The sequence below is a fragment of the Eulemur rufifrons genome, chromosome 8, assembly GCF_041146395.1.
Source record: "Eulemur rufifrons isolate Redbay chromosome 8, OSU_ERuf_1, whole genome shotgun sequence".
Taxonomy (NCBI): Eukaryota; Metazoa; Chordata; class Mammalia; order Primates; family Lemuridae; genus Eulemur; species Eulemur rufifrons.
Window position 1 is genome coordinate 5658856 of NC_090990.1, and position 21656 is coordinate 5680511.

Sequence of the window (21656 nt, forward strand, 5' to 3'; positions counted from 1 at the left end):
CTGCCCTTTTGGAGCAGGGAGATAATTCCCCAGGTCCAGGAGGGGGAACCAGCACTGGTCGTAGCCCACGGCGGCAGCTTTCTTGGCGTGGTCGAGTCTCTGCAGCGTCTCTCTGAAGAGGCCTTCATGGAGCTGAACCTGCCCACTGGCATTCCCACTGTCTGTGTCAAGCACCTGAAGCCCATCAAGCTCATGCATTCCTGGGAGGAGAAGACCGTGCATAAAGCCATGGAAATGGGGTTGCCCGAGGTGAGGCCAAGAAATGAAGTTGTGCAAGCCCGACCCCCTGTCCAAGGAATACCCTCCCTGCCTGTCCCACTCCTCTATACCTCTCCCCAGTGTGACAACAGTCCACGTGTCACACTGATCACAGCTGTGGGCATCTGGAGTTGTAGAGAGGAGCTGCTGGCTCCTGTTTTCATTTTTGCTGTTTTGTCTCCACTCCTTTCACACAATCTAGTCGGCACAGCACCCTAGGGCCTAGGTCCTCAGTCCAAGCCAAGAGAAGGCTCCACTTATCCAAGAGAATTGAGAGGTAATAAGTCTGGGGGCTTTGCTAGCGTTTACTTGTTTACTAAGGACCTGCTTGAGTGGAGGATAGGGAGGAACCACGCTAGGCATGGCCTGTGAGAAGCAGGAGAGCCTGTTTGTATCCTGGGAGCCAGTCCTGTACTATTCAGGACAGGCGGGGGCGGGGACGGCGGAAAGGGTGGGTATCTGGTCATCCCAGTAGCAGATGAATGTGACCTGCCTAGTGATGAAAAACACACTACAGTCATGCATCGCTTAATGACAGGGATCTATTCTGACAGGGATCCATTCTGAGAAATGTGGCTCTGTTCGAACATCATGTGATGTACTTACACAAACTTAGATGGTAGCACCTGCTACACACCTAGGCTGCATGCCATAGCCTATTGCTCCCCGGCCACAAACCTGCACAGCAGGTCACTGTACTACTGAACATTGTAGGCGATTATAACACAATGGTGAGTATTTGTGTATCTAAACTTCTAAAAGGTACAGCAAAAATAAGGTATTATAATCTTAAGGGACCACTGTGGTATAGGTGGTCCATCATTGACTCAAATGTCATTATGCGGTACATGCCTGTATTTCCTCCCTGACCCTAGAGGAGCTGGCTGCAGAAAGTTGGAATCAATCCTGAACGTTTATATGTTGCATTTACTTTTACAAAAACAAAAACCTTTCTGGGAGTTCTAGTGGCTGTTAAATGTTCCTGTATGTGGTCATCAGAAAATAAGCCATTCCTCACAGCAGTGTGGGATAAGCACCTGGACTTCCAAGGGGCCGGGGTTCATCTTGCTGTGTATTTTAGAATCCCTGGTGAGATTCTGGACAAGATTTTGTTCCTACTTCTAGTTTCCTATTTTTATTTTTATTTTTGCCTCTTAATGCAATGACCCATAAATGAGAGGCATAAATGAAGCATAATGCAAACCTAAAGCACATTTACTTGTAGAATTTATAGTACTCTAATCCACCCTTTAGTAGCGGAGCATAAAAGGGATATATCAGAAGAGTGGAACAGACAACTGGTCACATATCTGTAATTGCACAAAACAAGTTTGTTTTACATTGCATGTAACTCATCTATTGTACTGATCTGGGGGAAAAAAAAGACTTAGCACAGTTATGCTCAAAATGAGTCCTGGGCCCATGTGGCAGAGCCTGCCAACTGTAACATGATTCACAAGTCAGACACAGAGAAAAACACACTTGGACATGGTCAAGGCAAGGGGCATTTCACTGCCACAGAACAATAAGGCAGTGGAGGGATTCTAAAATATACCGTTAAGATGTATTAGGTGACTGATTGAATACCCTGTTCTTGGGCATTCACTTATTCTCCAGAAACTTGCTTAGCATCACCTGTGGTCCATGCTCCGTTCCAAAGTGCTCGGGATAAGGATGTGAACTAGGTCTGGCCCAGTAGCTCACGCCTGTAATCCTAGCACTCTGGAAGGCCAAGGCAGGAAGATCCCTTGAGCTCAGGAGTTTGAGACCAGCCTGAACAAGAGCGAGACCTGTCTCTACAAAAAATAGAAAAATTATTTCTGGGCACGGTAGCTCACGCCTGTAATCCTAGTACTCTAGGAGGCCGAGGCGGGTGGATCGTTTGAGCCCAGGAGTTTGAGGTTGGTGTGAGCTATGATCACGCCACTGTACTCTACCCGGGGTGACAAAGTGAGACTCTGTCTCGAAAAAAAAAGTATGTGAACTACATTGCCAAATTTTGCACTCTTGGTACTTGGAGTTAACTACCATGTCCATGCTGATGACTCCCAAACCCCTTCACCTGGGGGAGTTTGAGCCTGAGCTCTAGACCCAACAGCTATGCCAGCATTGCAGACAATGAGAGCATGTGGCTTCTCAGCCGGCTAGACTTAACATGCACAGCCCTGCTTCAAAGTGTCTATTAGAGAGTCACTAAAACTCACTGCAGCTCAATGCTTATCAGGAGTTCTGTTCAAAGCAAGTTTTTATGGAGGATTGAGTGAAGGATGTGCAGCCCATCCATTCCCTGGTAGAGTGGTTTTTAATCTTTTTTTGGGTAAGAGACCTTGAAACTCTTTAAGAAAATTGGAGGTCCTTCTGGTCTTCATCGTCCCAGGTTTTGAACTCCTGCCCCAGATGCTCTAAAATCTCTCCTTAAATCAAGCCACATCAGCAAAGGTGGTGCTTGGATTTCTTCATTTGGACCACTCTGAAATTGCTTTCTCTGAAGCCTGTTTTGGCATTAAACATCTGCTGACACTGGGGAGCGTCGCCAGCTACATGCCGTGTTGCTGTACATGCGTGGGGTGTTCTGCTCTCACTCCCGGCTTTCTCATTTTTCCCACCATCATTTTCCTTCTGTCCTAATTTCCTTATCTGTTTGATTTTAAGGTAATTAAGTTAAATTAAAAATACATTTGATATGTTCTTTGTTAGTCACTTTAAATCTTTCCTAGAACAAGAAAATAGTGATGGTAAATAAAACAACTGTCAGCTTCCTATAGGGCATTTAGGTTTGGGCATTCTTAACCTTGTACTCGGTAATCTAGTCATAACTCATCTTCTTAAAATCTCCTCTTCTCAATTTTAGGGAATTTTACCATCCATGTAGAGAGTCTGAAATCCAGACTCTATTCTTCCTCACCTCCCACTTCTAAACAGTGCCCAAGTTCTGTTGAGCACACACATTCACTACCTCTGGTGCTGTCCCTTCCCCGTCCCCATTGCCCAGGCTTGCATGTGTCCCACCTCAGTCCACTCTGCACATAGTAGCTAGAGTGTTAAAAGATAAATCTGACCCAGTAACTCCCCTGCTTAAATCTTCAAAACCTCTTCCTTGTCTTCATGAACAAGCTCAGTTTCTTAGGATGGTATTCGAAGCTTGCCAGGAGCTTGTCCCAGCCTGTCTTTCTTGCCTTGTGTCTCACCATGTCTGTACACACTTGTCCTTATCACCTGCTCAGCATTCCCTGAGCAGTGTGTGTTCCCACAGAGCCCACCGACCTCTGCCAGTGCTCTTCTGTCCCTCGCCTGTCCTGCCTGTTCTGCCTGTCCCGAAGCAGAAACACAAGTCGGATAGCAGGCATATAGGCATTTGTTGCTAGATTTTCAGAATTATTCTCTGGGATGATTCAGTCATGGCATGAATATACGGTTAGTGTAAGTGAATTTGAGTCCTGAAAACCTAATACAAGGTAGTGAAAGAAAGCAAAGTGATACTCCATGTACAAATTGCTGATAGCGTCTCTGGGGAATTGAAGTATTTATATGCACACACACAGTAAGTAATAGAACATCTTATTGAGCTTAAGCAAAAACTGGGATTTATTTTAAGGATATAGGAGTCCTCTTTCTGAATCCAGGGACAGAAAGATAGTTGGGTCTCAGGAAGAGCCTGGAACCGGGAATCCAAATGCTGCCAGGACTCCCTTTTTCTGCATCTTTATAATCACCCTTTGTACACGCCTTTCGTGGCCTTGCCTCTTTCTCACTTCCTCATACTCTCTTGGCAACCCTGGCTAATCCACTTCGGTGCCTGCTGTGTGTAGCTGAACATGGTTAGAGGAAACACAAGCCATGTTGGTAGGGCTAGTTTTCCCCTCAACATTTTATTCTGAGAATTTTCAAATCTGCAGAAAGATTAAGTGAATCACCTAGATTTATCAGTTGTTAATTTTTCGCCATATTTGCTTTATATCTCTCTGTATGCAAATGTGTGTGTGTGTGTGTGTGTGTGTGTGTGTGTATACATACATATATGTATATTTGTTGGTTTGGGCAGAATGTTTGAAAGTATGGGGAACCACAAAGTGGATGGGAAATAGGAGGTGAGAAGGGAAGGCCTCATTGCAAAGGTAATATTTGAGCAAAGACCTGAAGAGGGAGGACATAGAGCAGTTATAGGGGAGGAGCATGCAAGGGAGAAAGAGGCAGCTCCCTAGTAAATGACCACTAGCACCCAGGTGTGTGTTGAAGGAAAAAGACTCTGCTGCACTAGACTGTATTACCCATATTGTCACTGCCCCTTCCTAGGAGAAGAGTATATTTCCCCACCCCGCTGGTGATAGTTTTGGCCAGTGAAGTGCGAACAGAAATGAATGTGTTACTTCTGGCTCCATGTGGGGCTGGCCATGCTTCTTTCCCTTTGCGTGGGTGATAGATAAGTAGTGTTCCTGAAAGAGGCTATTTTGTCACCCTGTACTCTGTCATACCTTTGTCTTGGAACGAAGACATTATGGAGCAGAACTGTACTTTAATCTGAATATTTTCAGGTTTTATGGATATAGTGGGATGTAATAATGGTTTTCATTCTTCAGAAATTATGTGAAAGAAGAAAGATAAGAAAAAAATGGAAATTTATTGTATCATTGCCTTTTGCATTTATGTATAATTTGCACCAATAATATCCATTATAATGTAAATATACATCCTTTTTAAAAATAAATGGAATCACTGTGTGTGCCCTTTTACAGCTTGCTTTTTAAATTCATTTTTAAAAGATTGTGATAAAATATACCTAACGTGAAAATATACCTCATTTTAAAAGCAGGAGACATTGAAGTGAATATACCGTATCATTTTGTTTTAAAGATAAAGCATTCCTAAGCTGCCTGCATATGTATGTGTGTGTAATCTCCCTGTGAGGCTGTGACAGATGCCCCAGACAGTGTTGCAGTGCTCTCCTTTGTGTCTTCTCTAATCTCCTTATATCTGAAATCATAATCATTCATTTTCTTTTTTTTCCCCGGTGGATCTAGAAGTCCTTGAGGGTGGGGATTATGACTTGAGTGGTGGTTTATCTTTAGTGCCTGCTACAGTACATGTTGCACAGCAGGTTTTAATAAATATTCCAATAAAGGACTGAATTTTCTTGGCAAGATTATTCATTTTTTTCCTGCTTTATTTATTGGCATTCTGTATACTTTGAACCAGAAAATGGAAATATTCTTTTTTCAATATATATACTAACCAGAGAAGGAGTTTACTATTCTAATGTTAATTAGAGGATGAATGCAATATCTGAAATACTAAGCATTCTATAAATAAATTCATTTATTCAACCAATAATCGACAAACACTGTGCCATGAGAGGAGTAAGGCTGCCTCTACCCAAAAGTCACTACAACTCTGGAAGGGATTTTCTGCTGTAAAGATCAGTGATGTGTAGTTAAGAGTGTACATTCTGGAGTTACATGGTCTAGGTTCAAATCCACTCTTTTATTTTATAGCTATGTGACCTTGAGCAAGTCATTTAACCTCTGAGTTCAGTTTCCTCTTCTGTAAAATGGGAAAATAAATGCAATGATCTCTTTGGGTTATTAACTAAATTTTTGTATGTGAAACCCTTAGAATAGCATCTGGTACATGGTAAGTTCTGAGTAAGTGTTAATTATATTATTACAAATTATTCTTTTGTCTTAGAGTTTCTAGTAGCCTCCAGAAATAGTCATTGTGACAACATAAACTAGAAAACTTTATTATCCAAGTGCTAAATTCCTCTTTGCAGGAGAGGAGGTGATAGGATTGTATTGAGATCTGTAAGGAGATGTTTACTTGTGTTTGATTAAAATTTTTGAAAAGAATCTAAGTCACTTCTTGCTTTTTCCTTCCTAAAATTATATTTGGTCCCATGTATGTAGGAGGGGAGCTGGGCAGAGTGGGGCACACCTGTAGTCCGGGCTACTTGGGAGGCTGAGGTGGGAAGATGGCTTGAGACCAGCGAACATATCAAGACCCTGTCTCTTAAAAAAAAAATTATATATATATTATATTATAAATTATATGTGTGTGTATATATGTATCTCAAAAAGGAAGAGGGATTTCAGTGGCGATTTTTGGAGCTTCTGAGTTAAAATTGTGAATTTTTTAAGGAAACTAGAATTCTAGATCACAGAGCGATAATGTTCAGATTTGATCGCATTTTTAAAAAATACATTGTGTTTAGATTGAGCATATTGTGACATTGTCATAGCATTTTTATAAGTTTTATTAATAGATGTGGCAAGCTATTAAAAAAGAAAATAAAAATAGGAGATATCTCCAGGAGACCACCACAAAGAGGAGCTATTTGTAAGTGTTTTCTGTATGTTAGAATTTACTTTTTTTTTTCCTAGTAGAAAAGTAAGGCCCTTTTGTAGAATGACTGTTTACTAAACTTAAAACAATGTTTTATTGATTTTTCTTCCCCTACAAACTGCTAAATATAAGAGGAACAGTTTGGCCCATCCTGTCTTAGCTTCTGCCTGGTATCACCACAGTGGGCCTTACTGTTTTGAGTCTATTTTTAGTTCATCAGGACCGTGAGAACAATTTAGGGGAAAGCCCTATTTTTAATGTCATTTGTGAAATAAGAACTGAAACAGACGAGACAAGAAACACTCTAGGAAAGAGATTTCATAATCAGTATGTTTGGGTTTGAGTTGTGATTTAGGACATAAATGAGCAATTGGAAGTTCCTCTTTTATGTTTTAGTTTTTCTCTGTGTAACATATGGGAAAACAAAATTATTTTAAGAAGAACTTTTGTTGAACTTAAAGGAGATTATACCAATCCTATGTCCTTAACGTAAAAAAGTAGAGTAAGCAAATAGAAAAATATTTTATAATATTTTGGTGTATTAAGATTATTTTTAGTATGTATCTCATATATTCTATTTGTGATAAAAGGGAAGTCACATCTCTCTAATAGTCAAATTAATTAGATAGCCTTTCTACCTGCGATTGCACAAAGCCATTTATTCTCTTGAGAGTTTCCTGTCCAGATATTTCCAGGCCCTCAGGTTGCTAAACCAGTTCAAAGCTACCACCATTGTAGATAGAAGTCAGTCCACTGAAGGCCGTTGTCCTCTACTGAGAGCGCTGCTGTGAGCAGTCCAGGGCCCTGACCCATTTATCACTCTTTGTTCTCTTTCCAGTGCATATCTAAGATGGGCAGGACACGTTCTACCAATCATGGTTCTACCATGGCCATTTCATGTCACGCATGGACCTAATTCTGTCCCTTGACTCCTCCTCCCTGCTTAATAGTCTACAATATACTTCCCAAAGTCTTGATTGTTCAACTTTTATTTTTTTCTTTAACCTGTATTTGTGGAGTGGGGAGGATAAGGACTGGGGAATATCAGCTCAGTGGAAATCTGTAGTCTTGGAAAACTTCCTTCCTTCAAGCCCATATTGCAGTGAGTCAGGACATTTATTCTCTGTTTACATCACTGAATAGAACATCCGAATTTAACATCTCAGGCCAAACGTGGCATTCAGGTTTAAGGTGACTTTATATTTTTTCTAAGAATACTTGGTGTGCTCTTTCAAAGGTAATGATAATATCAACTAATAAATAGTAAATTTTATGTGCAGTGCATTTTTTTAGTATTTTTCATTTATTCAGCAATGTGCCAAACACTGTTCTAGGTGCTGGTGATAGATACATCAGAGAAACAAACTGAGAAAAGTCCTTGCCCTTAAGAAGCTTAGAGTAGGGGGCCAGATGTGGTGGCTCACGCCTGTAATCCTAGCACTCTGGGAGGCCGAGGCAGGAGAATCTCTTGAGCTCAGGAGTTCGAGACCAGCCTGAGCAAGAGTGGGACCCCCGTCTCTGCTAAAAATAGAAATTATCCGGACAACTAAAAATCTATATAGAAAAAATTAGCCGGGCATGGTGGCGCATGCCTGTAGTTCCAGCTACTCAGGAGGCTGAGGCAGAAGGATTGCTTGAGCCCAGGAGTTTGAGGTTGCTGTGAGCTAGGCTAACGCCATGGCGCTCTAGCCCGGGCAGCAGAGCCAGACCCTGTCGCAAACAAAAAAAAAAAAGAGAGAGACTTAGAGTAGGGGCTGGTGACTAAGCAATACACAAGTAAATATGTTACATATGTAATGGGGCAGATCAGAGCCGTGGAGCAAAAGTGTGCAAGGGGACAAGGTGGACAAGGGTGGTTTTCTCACAGCTCTGTGAGGAAGGTATTTTTTTAATCTCCATTATACAGATATGTGATGAATAGATGTACATTGTGCAGAAACTGAAGTACAGAGGATAAGTGACTTATCTGGAGCCCACTAGGTAGTAAGTAGTAAAGGCTGAATTTGAATTTGAAATCAAGCATCAACTCCTAAGTTTAATTGCCTCTAAGATAATGAAACTCAGTATTTCAAGTGAATCCTCAAATGCTGGTTCCTGTGAAAATTTACAATCTCTTTTCACCAGGCGTTCTGTTGCATTGGAATGTGTACACAAACATATTTTAAAAAATTAAAATACTGTCCCTTCTTAATTTCAATATCAGGTAGTCAATACAGTATTTGTATAAGATATTTTAGTTTTACACTAAATTAAAAAAATTATCAAGTCCTTATAAAGAGTTGGGCATGGTGGCTCTCACCTATAATCCCAGCTACTGAGTGGCTGAGACAGGAGGATCTCTTGAGCCCAGTTCGAGGCTGCAGTGAGCTATGACCATGCTACTGCACTCCAGACTGGCAACAGAGTGACACTCCGTCTCTGAAAAAAAAAAAGAATCCTCGTAAAGAATGGGGCATTTTCAGTGGGCTTTTTGGTAGGATTAAATTTTAAAAATTATATCCTATTTGAAACATCCAAAAGACTATATTTAACATATAAGTTATGAACTTATTACCCATAGTTGTAAGTATACAACCCAGTGAATTTTCAGAGGGATATACCTGTGAACTAGCATCCAGTATAAAAAGAATAATAAGACCGTTATCAGACCCCTAGAAGCTCACTTATGCCTCTCCCAGTCTTCTTCTTTGTACCCCTACCCCCACCCACCAAGGATAACCGTTATCTGAACTAATGTTATAGTTTAGTTTTTCTTAATTTTTGTTCTTAAAAATTTATTTTATTTTATTTTATTATTATTATTCTTTCTGAGACAGAGTCTCACTCAGTCGCCCTGCGTAGAGTGCAGTGGTGTCATCATAGCTCACTGCAACCTCAAACTCCTGGGTTCAAGGGATCCTTACACCTGGGCCTTCCAAAGTGCTGGGATTATAGGTGTGAGTTTGTTTGTTTGTTTTTTTAAATGACACCCCCTGGTGGTTTCAATGTTCTTACAGGGCCTTTGAGGCCCCTGCAGTCTTCCTGCCTCTGATCTCATCATCTGCTATTTTTCTCCCTTGCTCAATCTGCTCCAGCCACACTGGTCTTGCTGACCTTGAACATGCCAAACATTGCGACCACACACCCACACACCCACATGCCCACATGCCTACCTGGCTTGCTTCCCCTTTTCCTTCGGGTGTTTTCAGAAAGGCATTTCCATCCACCTTATATAAAAATGGTAGTGCCCTCCTCCTAGCATGTCCGGGTATCTGTCCCCTACTTCATTTTCCTTAGTGGCACTCATAACCACTTGGCATCATTTCTGTTGTTCATTTGACTAATGTCCTTTTGGCTTCCACTAGAATGGGAGCTCCATTAGAGCAGGAACTATTTACTGTGGTGCTCTCACATTGTACTTGATGAATGTTTGTTGAATGAATGAACATCTGAAGAGGGGTCAATATCAGTCGTCTGAAACACTGTCTGGTCTTTGACTATTCAATTAAACATTCTTGTGTGTGACTTCAATACTTTATCTTCCCCGACTCCATTTATTAATTTCTCCTATCAGTCAATATGTACAGAGCTCTTCTGTGCTAGGCATGGTGCTCAATGTTGGTGGTACAGTGGTGAACAAGATAGATCTGGTTTTCTCTTGGAGCTTTCATTCTACTGAGGAAGCAGATAATAAGTAGGACAGTACATAAGAAATGGATATGGGCCGGGCGTGGTGGCTCACGCCTGTAATCCTAGCACTCTGGGAGGCCGAGGCGGGAAGATCGCCCGAGGTCAGGAGTTCGAGACCAGCCTGAGCAAGAGTGAGACCCTGTCTCTACTAAAAAATAGAAAGAAATTAACCAGATAACTAAATATATATAGAAAAAAATTAGCTGGGCATGGTGGCGCATGCCTGTAGTCCCAGCTACTCGGGAGGCTGAGGCAGTAGGATCGCTTAAGCCCAGGAGTTTGAGGTTGCTGTGAGCTGGGCTGATGCCATGGCACTGTAGGCCGGGTAACGGAGTGAGACTCTGTCTCAAAAAAAAAAAAAAAAAAATGGATATGATATTTGCAGCCCATGAAAAGTACTTGAAAGATGTGAATGGGGGCTATAATATAAAATATGGTGGGAGGTGAGGGCTGTGTTAGATACGGTGATCAGGGAAGCCCTTCAGGAGGAGGTGACGTGTAAGCTGAGACTAGAAGAGAAAGAACTGGCCATGCCAAGAATTAGAGAAAATGCTCCTAGGCTAAGTAAGGAATTGCAAGTGGCCAGAGATAAGACAGAGTTTAAGATGTTCTAGGAATTGTCAGAGGGCCAGTGCTATAGCCTGGCATGGAGCACGTGAGCCTGGAGAGGCAGCCAGTGGCTCTTGGTGAGGACGTGGTTTTTATTCCAAGTCCCGTGGGAAGCCACTGAAGGGTATAAGCAGGGGAGAGTGCCTTGTGTTTTTAAAGAATTACTGTGATTACTGTGTGGTGGTTGGATTGTAGGGGAAATATAACATGCTTTCTTATAACTTGGGATTTTATTCAACACTTAGATTTTTAAAATTGTATATTAATGATATTTTCATAAATAAAAAGGAAAATATCAGCAAAATAAAGTGGTTAGGATATTCCTACAGGTCAATATTCAGAGTCTGACTGACTCATCTGGCTTTGGTCTTGGGGTTGTCAATGGTTGGGCTTCTTCACTTAGTATCATTTGTGCCATCAAGAGAGTTGGTGATGTGGGACGTTTGACAAAGAACAAAGCCATTGGTGGTGGTCTCTAATGCTTGCTGCTTCTAATTTTGGGGCTGTTGGGGAATTGTTGGTAACTACATCTGATAGGCCACCTCCCTCTTCCCCTTTCCCTGGTAGTTTGGTTTCTAGGGGAATAGAATAGTTTGTCCTTCTGTTATCTCCAGGATTTTCTGCCAAGCCCCTTGTACCCACTGTGAAGGTTTTGATACCAGACTCTGTCTTCCTTGCTGACAGTGATTACAAGAGACATAACTATAATTAGTCATAAATCTGACTTGAAGGTACACGTAGATTTCAGAGATATTAAAATGTTGGGAAAATTACCGTTTTGTTTTTCCTCTGGCCAGAAGGAGACGACTCAGAAATAAATTTTGAGCACCTAACAAAGAAAACAGGCAGTTTGTGAATTGTTAGGAGCTAAGGCCCTCAATTTGATTACAGTTATTTATGACATCCAATTAGGATGTGATCCTTTGGGCCTAAAGTTATATTTTACAAAAGAAAACATTGCCTTTGAGTCTAGAATGTTTCCAAGGTATTTCTTATTTACAGCTTTGCACTTTTTTGGACACTTTCTTGGTTACTAAATACAGAACAGAAAATGACAAGTTTCAATTTTCATATAAGCAGATACTCGATTGTCAATGTTCAGACAAGCAGATAGGGTAAGATTTTATTCTTATAATGTTTCAGCCTGAAACTCCATACCTTTCTGCTAACTGGCTTTACTGTTTACCCTGTGGTCTTCTGGAGCCCACTTACTTCTCCAGAGTTCCTTTGATTAGCACCTGCTAAAGGGGTGGCTTTAGCCATTGACAGTGTTATAACTGAGTCAGAAATCTAAAACTTATGTTTTTTTAATTGTGGTAAAATGTATATAACATAAGAGCTACCATTTTAACCATTTTTAAGCATGCAGCCCGTTGGCGTTAAGTACATTCACACTGTTGTGCAACCATCACCACCGTCCATCTCCTGAACTCTTTTTCATCTGGCAAAACTGAAACTTGTCCCCATCGAGCAAGAACTCCCCACTCCTCCTTCCCCGCTGCTCCAGAAACCACGGTTCTACTTTCTGTCTTTGATTTTGCCTACTCTAAGTGCCTCATATAAGTGGAATCATACAGTATTTTGTGACTGGCTTATTTCATTTAGCATAATGTCCTCAAGGTTCATCCATCTTGTAGCATGTGTCAGCATTTCCTTACTTTTTAAGTCTGAATAATATACCATTGTAAGTCTGTACCCTATTTTGTTTATCTATTCATCCATTGATGGACACTTAGGATGCGTCCACCTTTTCATTCTTGTGAATAATACTGCTATGAACACAGATATATTAAAAATACCTTTTTGAGGAGGCTTACTTGAAGCCTCCTGCCTCAAGACCAGCCTGGGCAACATAGTGAGACCCTGTCCCTATCAAAAAAAATTGGCTGGATGTGGTGGTGTGCGCCTGTAGACTCAGCTACTCGGGGGGCTGAGGCGAGAGGAGCACTTTCTCATAAGCCCAGGAGTTTGAGGCTGCAGTGAGCTATGATTGCGCCAATGTACCCTAGTCTGGGCAACAGAGTGAGACCCCATCTCTTAAAAAGAAAACTCTCTTTGAGTCCCTGCTTTCAGTTCTTTTGGCTGTATACCCAAGCAAAATATCTGGCTCATACAGTAATTTTATTTTCAATTTTTTGAGGAACTGCCATACTGTTTTCCACAGTGGCTATACCATTTTACATTTCCACCAGTCATGTACAAAGGTTCCATTTTCTCCACATCGTTCCCAACCCTTGCTATTTTCTGGGTCTTCTCTTTTCTTTTCTTTTTTTTTTTAATAGTATCCATCCTAATGGGTGTGAGGTGGTATCTCTTTGTTATTTTGATTTGCATTTCGGAAATCCAAAACCTTTCGTGTTTTAAGACAGGAGTTTGAGGCCTTTGCTTTACCAGGCCAGAAGGAACACAGGTAGGTAGATCCATTAGAAAGATCTGCATTGGCCCTGCTGAGGATGATGGCCTGGGTAGGGTCCTGGCAGAGGGGCTAAGAGGAGAGGGTGCGCTCAGGTAGCAGTAACAGGACCTGGTGATAAATTGGTCCTGTTTGAGGAGGGTGAGGGGCTAGGAAGAAGAAATGAACGTGGATCCTGGGCCTCTGGCTTGAGTAACTGGGTTGTGAGCAGGTTGAGTGTGGGAGTTTCTGGTCCACTTTCCCCCATTCCCCACCCCAAGTTAAGTATTCCTGAGAGAATTTCTTCTTTGGTTTCCTTCAGTGGGTTTTTTCATCCCATTACCAGCCCTCCCTTGAGTGACTTGTGATGACCTTTGCGTTCTCCCTTCTCTGTCCAGCACAGGTCAGCAAGGGCTGTCTGTTACAGACCAGGTGCTGCACTGGACTTCTGGGGCATAAGGACACGTGAGACAGGCAGCCTGGTGACATGGTCCTCAGAAGTCTCCTTTACGCTCCTGTAAAATAGAGTATGTCAAATAGATGTCTGACGAAGCTCAGGATCCCAGAGAGCGTTTGTGTTGACTGGTTATCTCTACTGATCTTTAGTGTATTAGAAACAAAAAACCAGAAGTTTAATATTTATTAATTTTTATAATAATAAAACCATTCAATATAACATAAATAACATTAAAAATAACTATATTTTCCAAAACAAATTTAGTGAGAAGAGTGACATTGTTTTCACTTTTGCCAGTCTTTTGAATGTCTGAATTAATAGAATTCAGCTGGAGTCTCCTATTAACTTGGGTATTGAGTCTGCTGGAGAATTACATGTCGTGTATACTCTGGAAAACTCCACGGGACGTTTGTAAAAGAATGAGAATGAAAAAGGCAAATGTGTTAATATTGTTATAAAAATAGTTTTGGCCTCACAGACCCTCTGAAAGGGTCTCGGAGAACCCAAGAGATCCCTAGACTGTTGGTGTCGTGATGAGAGCATAGACCTAGAGCCACACTGCACGGTTCAAATTCCAGCTCTACCACTTACTAGTTAGGCAGTGTATCTAACCTCTCTGTGCCTCAGTTTGCTCATATATAAAATGGGCGTAGGTACCTCTCTCAATGGGGTGTTGTGAGGATTAAATAGGTAAATATTCGTAAAGTGCTTAGAACAGTGCTAGAAGATAGTAAGTGCTACATATGTGTTTATTAAGTAAATAAAATAAGACCCAATCTTTCCTTCAAGGGATTTAATCTAATTAAGTAGACAGATAACCAGGCAAACGGCTTTAGGCTTTTGTGTAAGTACATTGATAAATATATTTGCAGAGGAGTATGGGGAGGGGCTTCTGAACTTTGGGATCAAGAATCAGAATGTTCTTACCTGAGAATGCGTAAAGGAGCAGTGTTAGAATGGCAGACTCTTAGTTCATGTGGCTTTCTTCTCTGATGCCTACCTAGGGCCAGCAGCCTTCTCGTAACTGTTGTGTGTCCTCACAGCCTGCGACAGCAGGTGGTCAATGAGAGTTTATTGACTAGTTATGAATTAGTGATTATGAAAATGTAAGGAAAACATTTCTATGATCCATTGGGATTTTGTGGTACATATTTATATTCACATGATAATAACTCTGGAGTTTAGGAGGAAGAAGTGATAGATTCTAGTTTTATTGCAATCAAGTAAAAAAAAACACAATTAATAATTTTGCTCCTGAAAGTGATGGTAAAATTTGTATCTTCATGTAACTTTTGTTTCTTTCTCTCATTGTTTTAGTGAATTAAATCGGCTATTTATTTAAAATCCTACCTATTTAAAATGACCAAGTTATATTATCTTATTAAAATAATAAGCTTTAGTGTATTTAAAAGTGTAATATGCTCACTGTAAATTCACAATATCAGTCAAAGAGGTGGTATAAACAGAGATGGTAAGGCAGTTAAGAGACACGGCTTTCAAAAAGTGAGGTGATGGCTTGTAAGAAAACTGGTACAGTGAATTATTCTCTCAAATGAGTACTTTTTCTCCAGGCATATTTAGTTGTTAAGCTCCGGTGTGGTTATTGATGGTTATCAGTAATGTTGTCATTCCTGGGCAGAACTGCATTTCTGCTGTTTAGTTACAGAGTGTCCTTTTCTCTCTGATGGTGCAGATTCGACGGAGGCGCCTTGCACGACTTGCTGGTGGACAGACCTCCCAGCCAACCACCCCACTCACCTCTCCCCAGAGGGAGAACCCTCCGGGGCCTCCTATCGCAGCATCAGCCCCTGGCCCTTCGCAGAGTCTTGGTCTCAATGTCCACAGCATGACCCCAGCTACCTCCCCTATAGGTGCATCAGGTAAGCCTTACCTTCATACCTGGGATTGTTTGTAATTCTTAGCTCAGCTTTCTGTTAAGCTGATGGTTGTGATTTTTTCTGTAACAGAATAAAATTAAGTGGACCTAACTTTTTAAAATCCTGAAGCAGTTTAAAGTTAAAGACACTGCAGTGTATTTTGTTATTGTCTATTCATTTTGATTATGATCTGTTAAAACTAATGGGTTTTTTTTTTTTTTTTTTTTTTTTTTTTGAGACAGAGTCTCACTCTGTTGCCCAGGCTAGAGTGAGTGCCGTGGCGTCAGCCTAGCTCACAGCAACCTCAAACTCCTGAGCTCAAGCGATCCTCCTGTCTCAGCCTCCCGAGTAGCTGGGACTACAGGCATGCGCCACCATGCCCGGCTAATTTTTTTTTTCTATATATATTTTTAGCTGTCCATATAATTTCTTTCTATTTTTTTAGTAGAGGTGGGGTCTCGCTCTTGCTCAGGCTGGTCTCGAACTCCTGAGCTCAAACGATCCGCCCACCTCGGCCTCCCAGAGTGCTAGGATTACAGGCGTGAGCCACCGCGCCCGGCCACTAATGGGTTTTTTTTTCCATAACTTTTATCTTTTTTTTTCAGACAGGCTCAGGTCTTATCTCTGATGATAAGGTGGTTAAGACTTACTTGGTTCTGCTGATTTTATGAATTTGGTTTATGCTTTTCTTTTAAGATAAAATAATCTAAAAATGCAAGATTGAAATAATGGCCAAAATGACAAGCCTCTAATTATGGATTTCCTTGTTTTCATTCTACATTGGCATAGAACTTTTTCTCTAAATTTTCAAGGTATAAAACTTTACGTGATGTGATGTTTTATAACTATCTCATTGACAGCTATTTAATTATGGTAAGGGTTTATTTCTTTGTAATAAACGAGCTCATGGTTAATATCTAGGACTGTCTTTGTTGGGAAATGATGATATTAATTCATATTTATATTTGAAAGTATCTTTTTTCTAAGTGAAACTTTTCTATCAATATTGTCATTATAATTATTATAATTATTTTATAATTACTTAAGCCTCCAATTATGTAAAAGTAGGTGCTAAGAGACCTGACTTGATAATAATATCATCTAAGAAGTTAATAGTCAGCCTTTCAGATAGTCTGTCTTCTTGATCTAGGACTATTTGTCAATTAAAAGTATTTGCAGAGTTTCTGTTACTATAACTCTTGTTAGGCATCCATGTGGACTCCTCATTTATATATAAATACCTAATTCTATTAATTATAGAAGAGAGAGGTTCAGGCCAAAACTTGAATTAATAAAGAATGGCTTTGCCTCAAATACCTCCTCTGTACATCTCTAAGAAGCTGGTCTGGTCTCCTGATAGGATTGGAGGGTTCAAGATTCCAATTGTGATTTTATCTTTCCTTTGGAAACAGCGCTAACAACAGTGCCCTCTGTCTAACCATGATCAGGTCATATGCAGAATGCTGGAATTTGTTTAGGGGAGAGCCTCTCTCTCACTTGGTCTTACTTGTCTGGTTAAACCATGATCCTGATTGAATCTCATTCTCCACCTACTGTTTGTCTCATGCACTGGAACAAGGTTAGAGAAAAACTCAGAACCATGTTGTTTGTCTTATTTCAAATTCATGATCACAAACTCAAGTGCACCCTTAATACTGGCAGCCAATTATACCATGTTTCCTAGTTCACTCTCTCTTCTTTTTATTTTATTTTTTTATTATTTTTATAAAAAAAAAATTTTTTTTTCATTTTGAGACAGAGTCTCACTCTGTTGCCTAGGCTAGAGTGAGTGCCATGGCGTCAGCCTAGCTCACAGCAACCTCAAACTCCTGAGCTCAAGCGATCCTCCTGTCTCAGCCTCCCGAGTAGCTGGGACTACAGGCATGCACCACCATGCCCGGCTAATTTTTTCTATATACATTTTTAGCTGTCCATATAATTTCTTTCTATTTTTAGTAGAGACGGGGTCTCGCTCTTGCTCAGGCTGATCTCGAACTCCTGAGCTCAAACGATCCGCCCACCTCGGCCTCCCAGAGTGCTAGGATTACAGGCGTGAGCCACCGCGCCCGGCCCACTCTCTCTTCTGATCAATTTCATACCTTCTCCTCCAAAGTACAACCCTCGTTCTCCATGCACACTCTCTCAGCCGATGGCCGTACTTCCTATTTCATTGAGAAAACACGCACAGGCAAAAGGGAAGCTCCATAAGCTCCAGTCGTCACATGCAACTACCTACCCATACATTTGCCCCGTTCTTGCTATGCACGAGCTGTCCCATCCCTGTCGCAGCCTGGACCCCAGATCCTATCTCCTCTCACCTGCTCAGAGCCTTCACCCCTTCTCTTTCCTGCTTCATCAGATTCTCCATCTCAAGTGGATTTTTTTAACAGCCTATACACATGCTCTTATTTTCCCATCATGGGAATTGAAAAAAAAGGAACTCTCTTGATCTCCTTTCCCTGTCAGCTTCCACCCTACGTCTCTGTACCACTTCACAACAAAACTGGGATGAGTTGCCTGTCCTCTCCGTCCCCTTCTTCGGTCCTTGCACCCTCTGCTGAATCAGCCCCAGTCAGGCGAGGCCTCTTACAGTTTCTCTGAGTCACCGTCTGCTCTGACCTGTCAGCCTTGTTTGATGTGGCTTTCACTCTCTTCTTGAAATACTTCTTTCTTTTGGCTTCCGGAACACCATATTCCCCTGGTTTTTCATCGTGTCCTATATGTTCCCTCTTACTTCTTTGCATGGTTCCTTTTCATTTCTCTGACTTGGAAATGTTAGGATGCCAGGGCTCAATACTGAATCTCTTGTCCTCTCCATCTACGTTTATTTTCTTACTGACTTCCTCTGATTTCCTGGCTTTAATTACCATCTCTAATCTGATAATTCCTAAGTATATATCTGCAGCTCAGACCTGTTCCTTGGTCCTCAGACTCACACAGCTAATGATCTGCTTGACATCTCTACTTGGAAGTCTAATGAACGTCTCACATTTAACTTGTCCAAAATCAAAATCTTTGATATTTCTTCACATCTTCTCTTCTCCTAGAACTGCATGTTAATAAATGATAACTCACCTTTTCTAGTTGCTTAACCCTAAAACATTACCTCTTCTTTTTTTTTTTTTTTTTTGAGATAGAGTCTCACTCTGTTGCCCAGGCTAGAGTGCCGTGGCGTCAGCCTCGCTCACAGCAACCTCAAACTCCTGGGCTCAAGCAATCCTCCTGTCTCAGCCTCCCCAGTAGCTGGGACTACAGGCATGCGCCACCATGCCTGGCCAATTTTTTCTGTATATATTTTTAGTTGTCCATGTAATTTCTTTCTATTTTTAGTAGAGACAGGGGTCTCGCTCTTGCTCAGGCTGGTCTCGAACTCCTGAGCTCAAACGATCTACCCGCCTCTGCCTCTCAGAGTGCTAGGATTACAGGCGTGAGCCACCGAGCCCGGCCTTACCTCTTCTTTTTATCTCATATTCTACATTGGGGGTTGGCAAACACTGTAAAAGACCATAAGGTCGCAATTCTTCATCTCTGCCCGTGTAGCACAAAAGCAGCCATAGACCATATGTAAATGAGTGTGACTGTGTTCCAATGAAACTTTGCTTACAAAAATAGGTAGCAGGACAGCATTGGCTGGTGGGCTGGAGCTTGCTTAGCCCTGCTCTAGACATGTCTGCAAACTAGAAGTAGACCAGGGTCTTGTCACCTCTTCTCATTACCTCCACCTTGTACCAGGTCCAAGGTACCAGCATCCCTCACCTGGATTACTGTCCTAACTGGTTTCTCCACACCCACCCTTGGCTCGCTTCAGTGTAGAGCCAGAGGAGTCCCACTCACGCAGAAGTACAGCATCATACAACAACAAGCACATTATCCTCTTATCACAAATGAACAGGAAGCCACGGGCAGCTCTCTAGATGGCTAATTCCTGCCAGTGGCCCTCTGTGCTATGTAGTCTGATTATGTTTCTCACATAATCACCATTATTCATAGTCACAAACAGGTGGATATTACTCACCATGCTTTGGCAGGTTGGAGAAACAAATGTTTGTAATTTATTAAATAAACAAGTTTAAGAAAACAGACAACAAACTCCCTCATAAGAAAGATCACATCAATTCTCTGTTCGCAACCCTCCACTGGCTCCCTCCCTCACTCAGAATGAAAGGCAAAGTCCCCACCGTGACCCAGGGCCACTTGTGAGCTGGCGCTGTTGTGTCTTGGGACTCTTCTCTCACTGCTCTTCTTGCTCCCTCTGCACCAGGTAACTGCTGTTCCCTGCTGTTCCTGGAGCATCCCAGGCATGATCCTAATTGGGGGCCTTTACATTTGCTGGTCCTTTGCCTAGAATGCACATGCCCTAGAAATCCACTTGGCTTTTTTGCCCACACTTCAGGTGTTTATTTGTGTCACTTTCTCGATAAGACCTTCTTTGGCACCCCCTGTCTAAAATTGCAGCCTCTATCTGACGTAGATACTTTTTCTTCCAGCTCTTACTGCCGCCTGATAATGGTGTGTATATTACTTGTATATCCTGTTTTATCTGCCTCCACTGCTAGAGTGTAAGCTCCATGTGGGCAGGGGCTTGTGTCCATTTTGTTCACTGCTGTGTCCCAGTGCCTTCAGCAGGGTCTGGGACATGGTAGGCACCTAATAAAGATGTGTTGAATTAATAAATGAATCACAAGAGACAATGGCCGAAATAACATGGGCATTTATAGCTTAAAGAAATTTCAAGAAAATGTGATAGCTGTCCATTAAAAAATGTGAAAAGTTGTAATGAAGAAGATAATGGCTTGTATTGCTTTCTGTGGTCCTAGAAGTTAGACATAGGGCCAGTGGGTAGATGTATTATCCACTGAGTGTGCGTGAGAGATTTTTATTCCTGAATCAAGTACTTTCTAACAGGAATAAGTACTGGATGGGCTGCCACCCGTGGTAAGGAGTCGATCATCCAGGAGTGACTTGGCAGTCACTGACAGCCTTTGTAGTTGATGCTTTCAGTTGCAAGTAGCTAAAGCAAGGATCGGGGAGCGGTAGGGGTCCTGCAAGTTACTTCTCCCATCTATGTAGTCCTAGCTTCTTAGGATCTTATCTGCTTCTGTATTAGTTTCCCAGGGCTGCTGTAACAAGGTTTCACAAACTTGATGGCTTCATATAACAGAAATTTATCTTCTCACAGTTCTGGAGGCTAGAACTTCGAAGTCGAGGTATTGGCAGGGCTGTGCTCCCTCCAACGCTCTAACGGAGAAGCCTTCTTGCCTCTTCCCATCTTCTGGTGGTTGCTGGCAGTCCCTGACATTTCTCGGTTTATGGCGGCATAACTCCAGTCTCTGCTTTCATCTGCACATGGCCATCTTCCCTCTTCGTATGTCTGTGTCCAAATGTCCCTTTTCTTGTCAGGACACCAGTCATTAGGTTCAGGGCTTCCCTAATCTACTATGACCTCATCTTAACCTGCTTACATCTGCAAAAACCTTACTTCCACGTAGGAATATTCTCTCTTTATTTGCTTTTTTATCTCTGTCCCCTCTTCCCTTTGAACATAAGGTTAGTGCAGAGGCCTTGTCAGTGTTGCTCATCCCTTATGCCCTGCACCTTGCTTAGCACACAGTAGGCACTCTGGCAGTACCAGTAGTTTAACGATTGAGTGAGTGAAAGCAATATTTCTTACTGGAAATATTAGAAGCAGAATAAGAATTGAGTCCTATTTAAAGAACACTTGCTAACACTACTCCTTTCACCACGATCAGCAGGATCGTCTCTTCGGTTTTCCTGCTGCTCTGAACAGAATTTTTAAAATCCCTAAGCCTGTTCATTTTCTTCTAAAATTAGAAAAAAAATTATTACAAAATATTTTAGACCTATGTGATCATGTAAGTAATGCCCATGGAAGCCCCCCTCCCCCACCAAGAGGTCACTGCTGTTCCAGATGTTACATTTATCATTCTCAGAAGTTTAACTTTTTTTACTGTGTTGTTAAATGGCATTGCTTTTGCCTCTCTTACAACTTTATATATATGGGTAATGCTTTTCTTACAGATGATTGCCACTTTTCTTA

The 21656-nt window shown here is 41.6% G+C and overlaps 1 protein-coding gene across 3 annotated transcripts in view; it reads left to right on the forward strand.

The window, feature by feature from the left end:
* Positions 1 to 21656, forward strand: part of UBE4B (ubiquitination factor E4B) — a 114550-nt gene that overhangs the window by 17517 nt on the left and 75377 nt on the right. For all 3 annotated transcript variants that reach the window (XM_069479322.1, XM_069479323.1, XM_069479321.1), the window contains one exon: positions 15415 to 15601. In XM_069479322.1, the coding sequence (XP_069335423.1) occupies positions 15415 to 15601 (187 nt within the window). The remainder of the gene's footprint in view (positions 1 to 15414; positions 15602 to 21656) is intronic.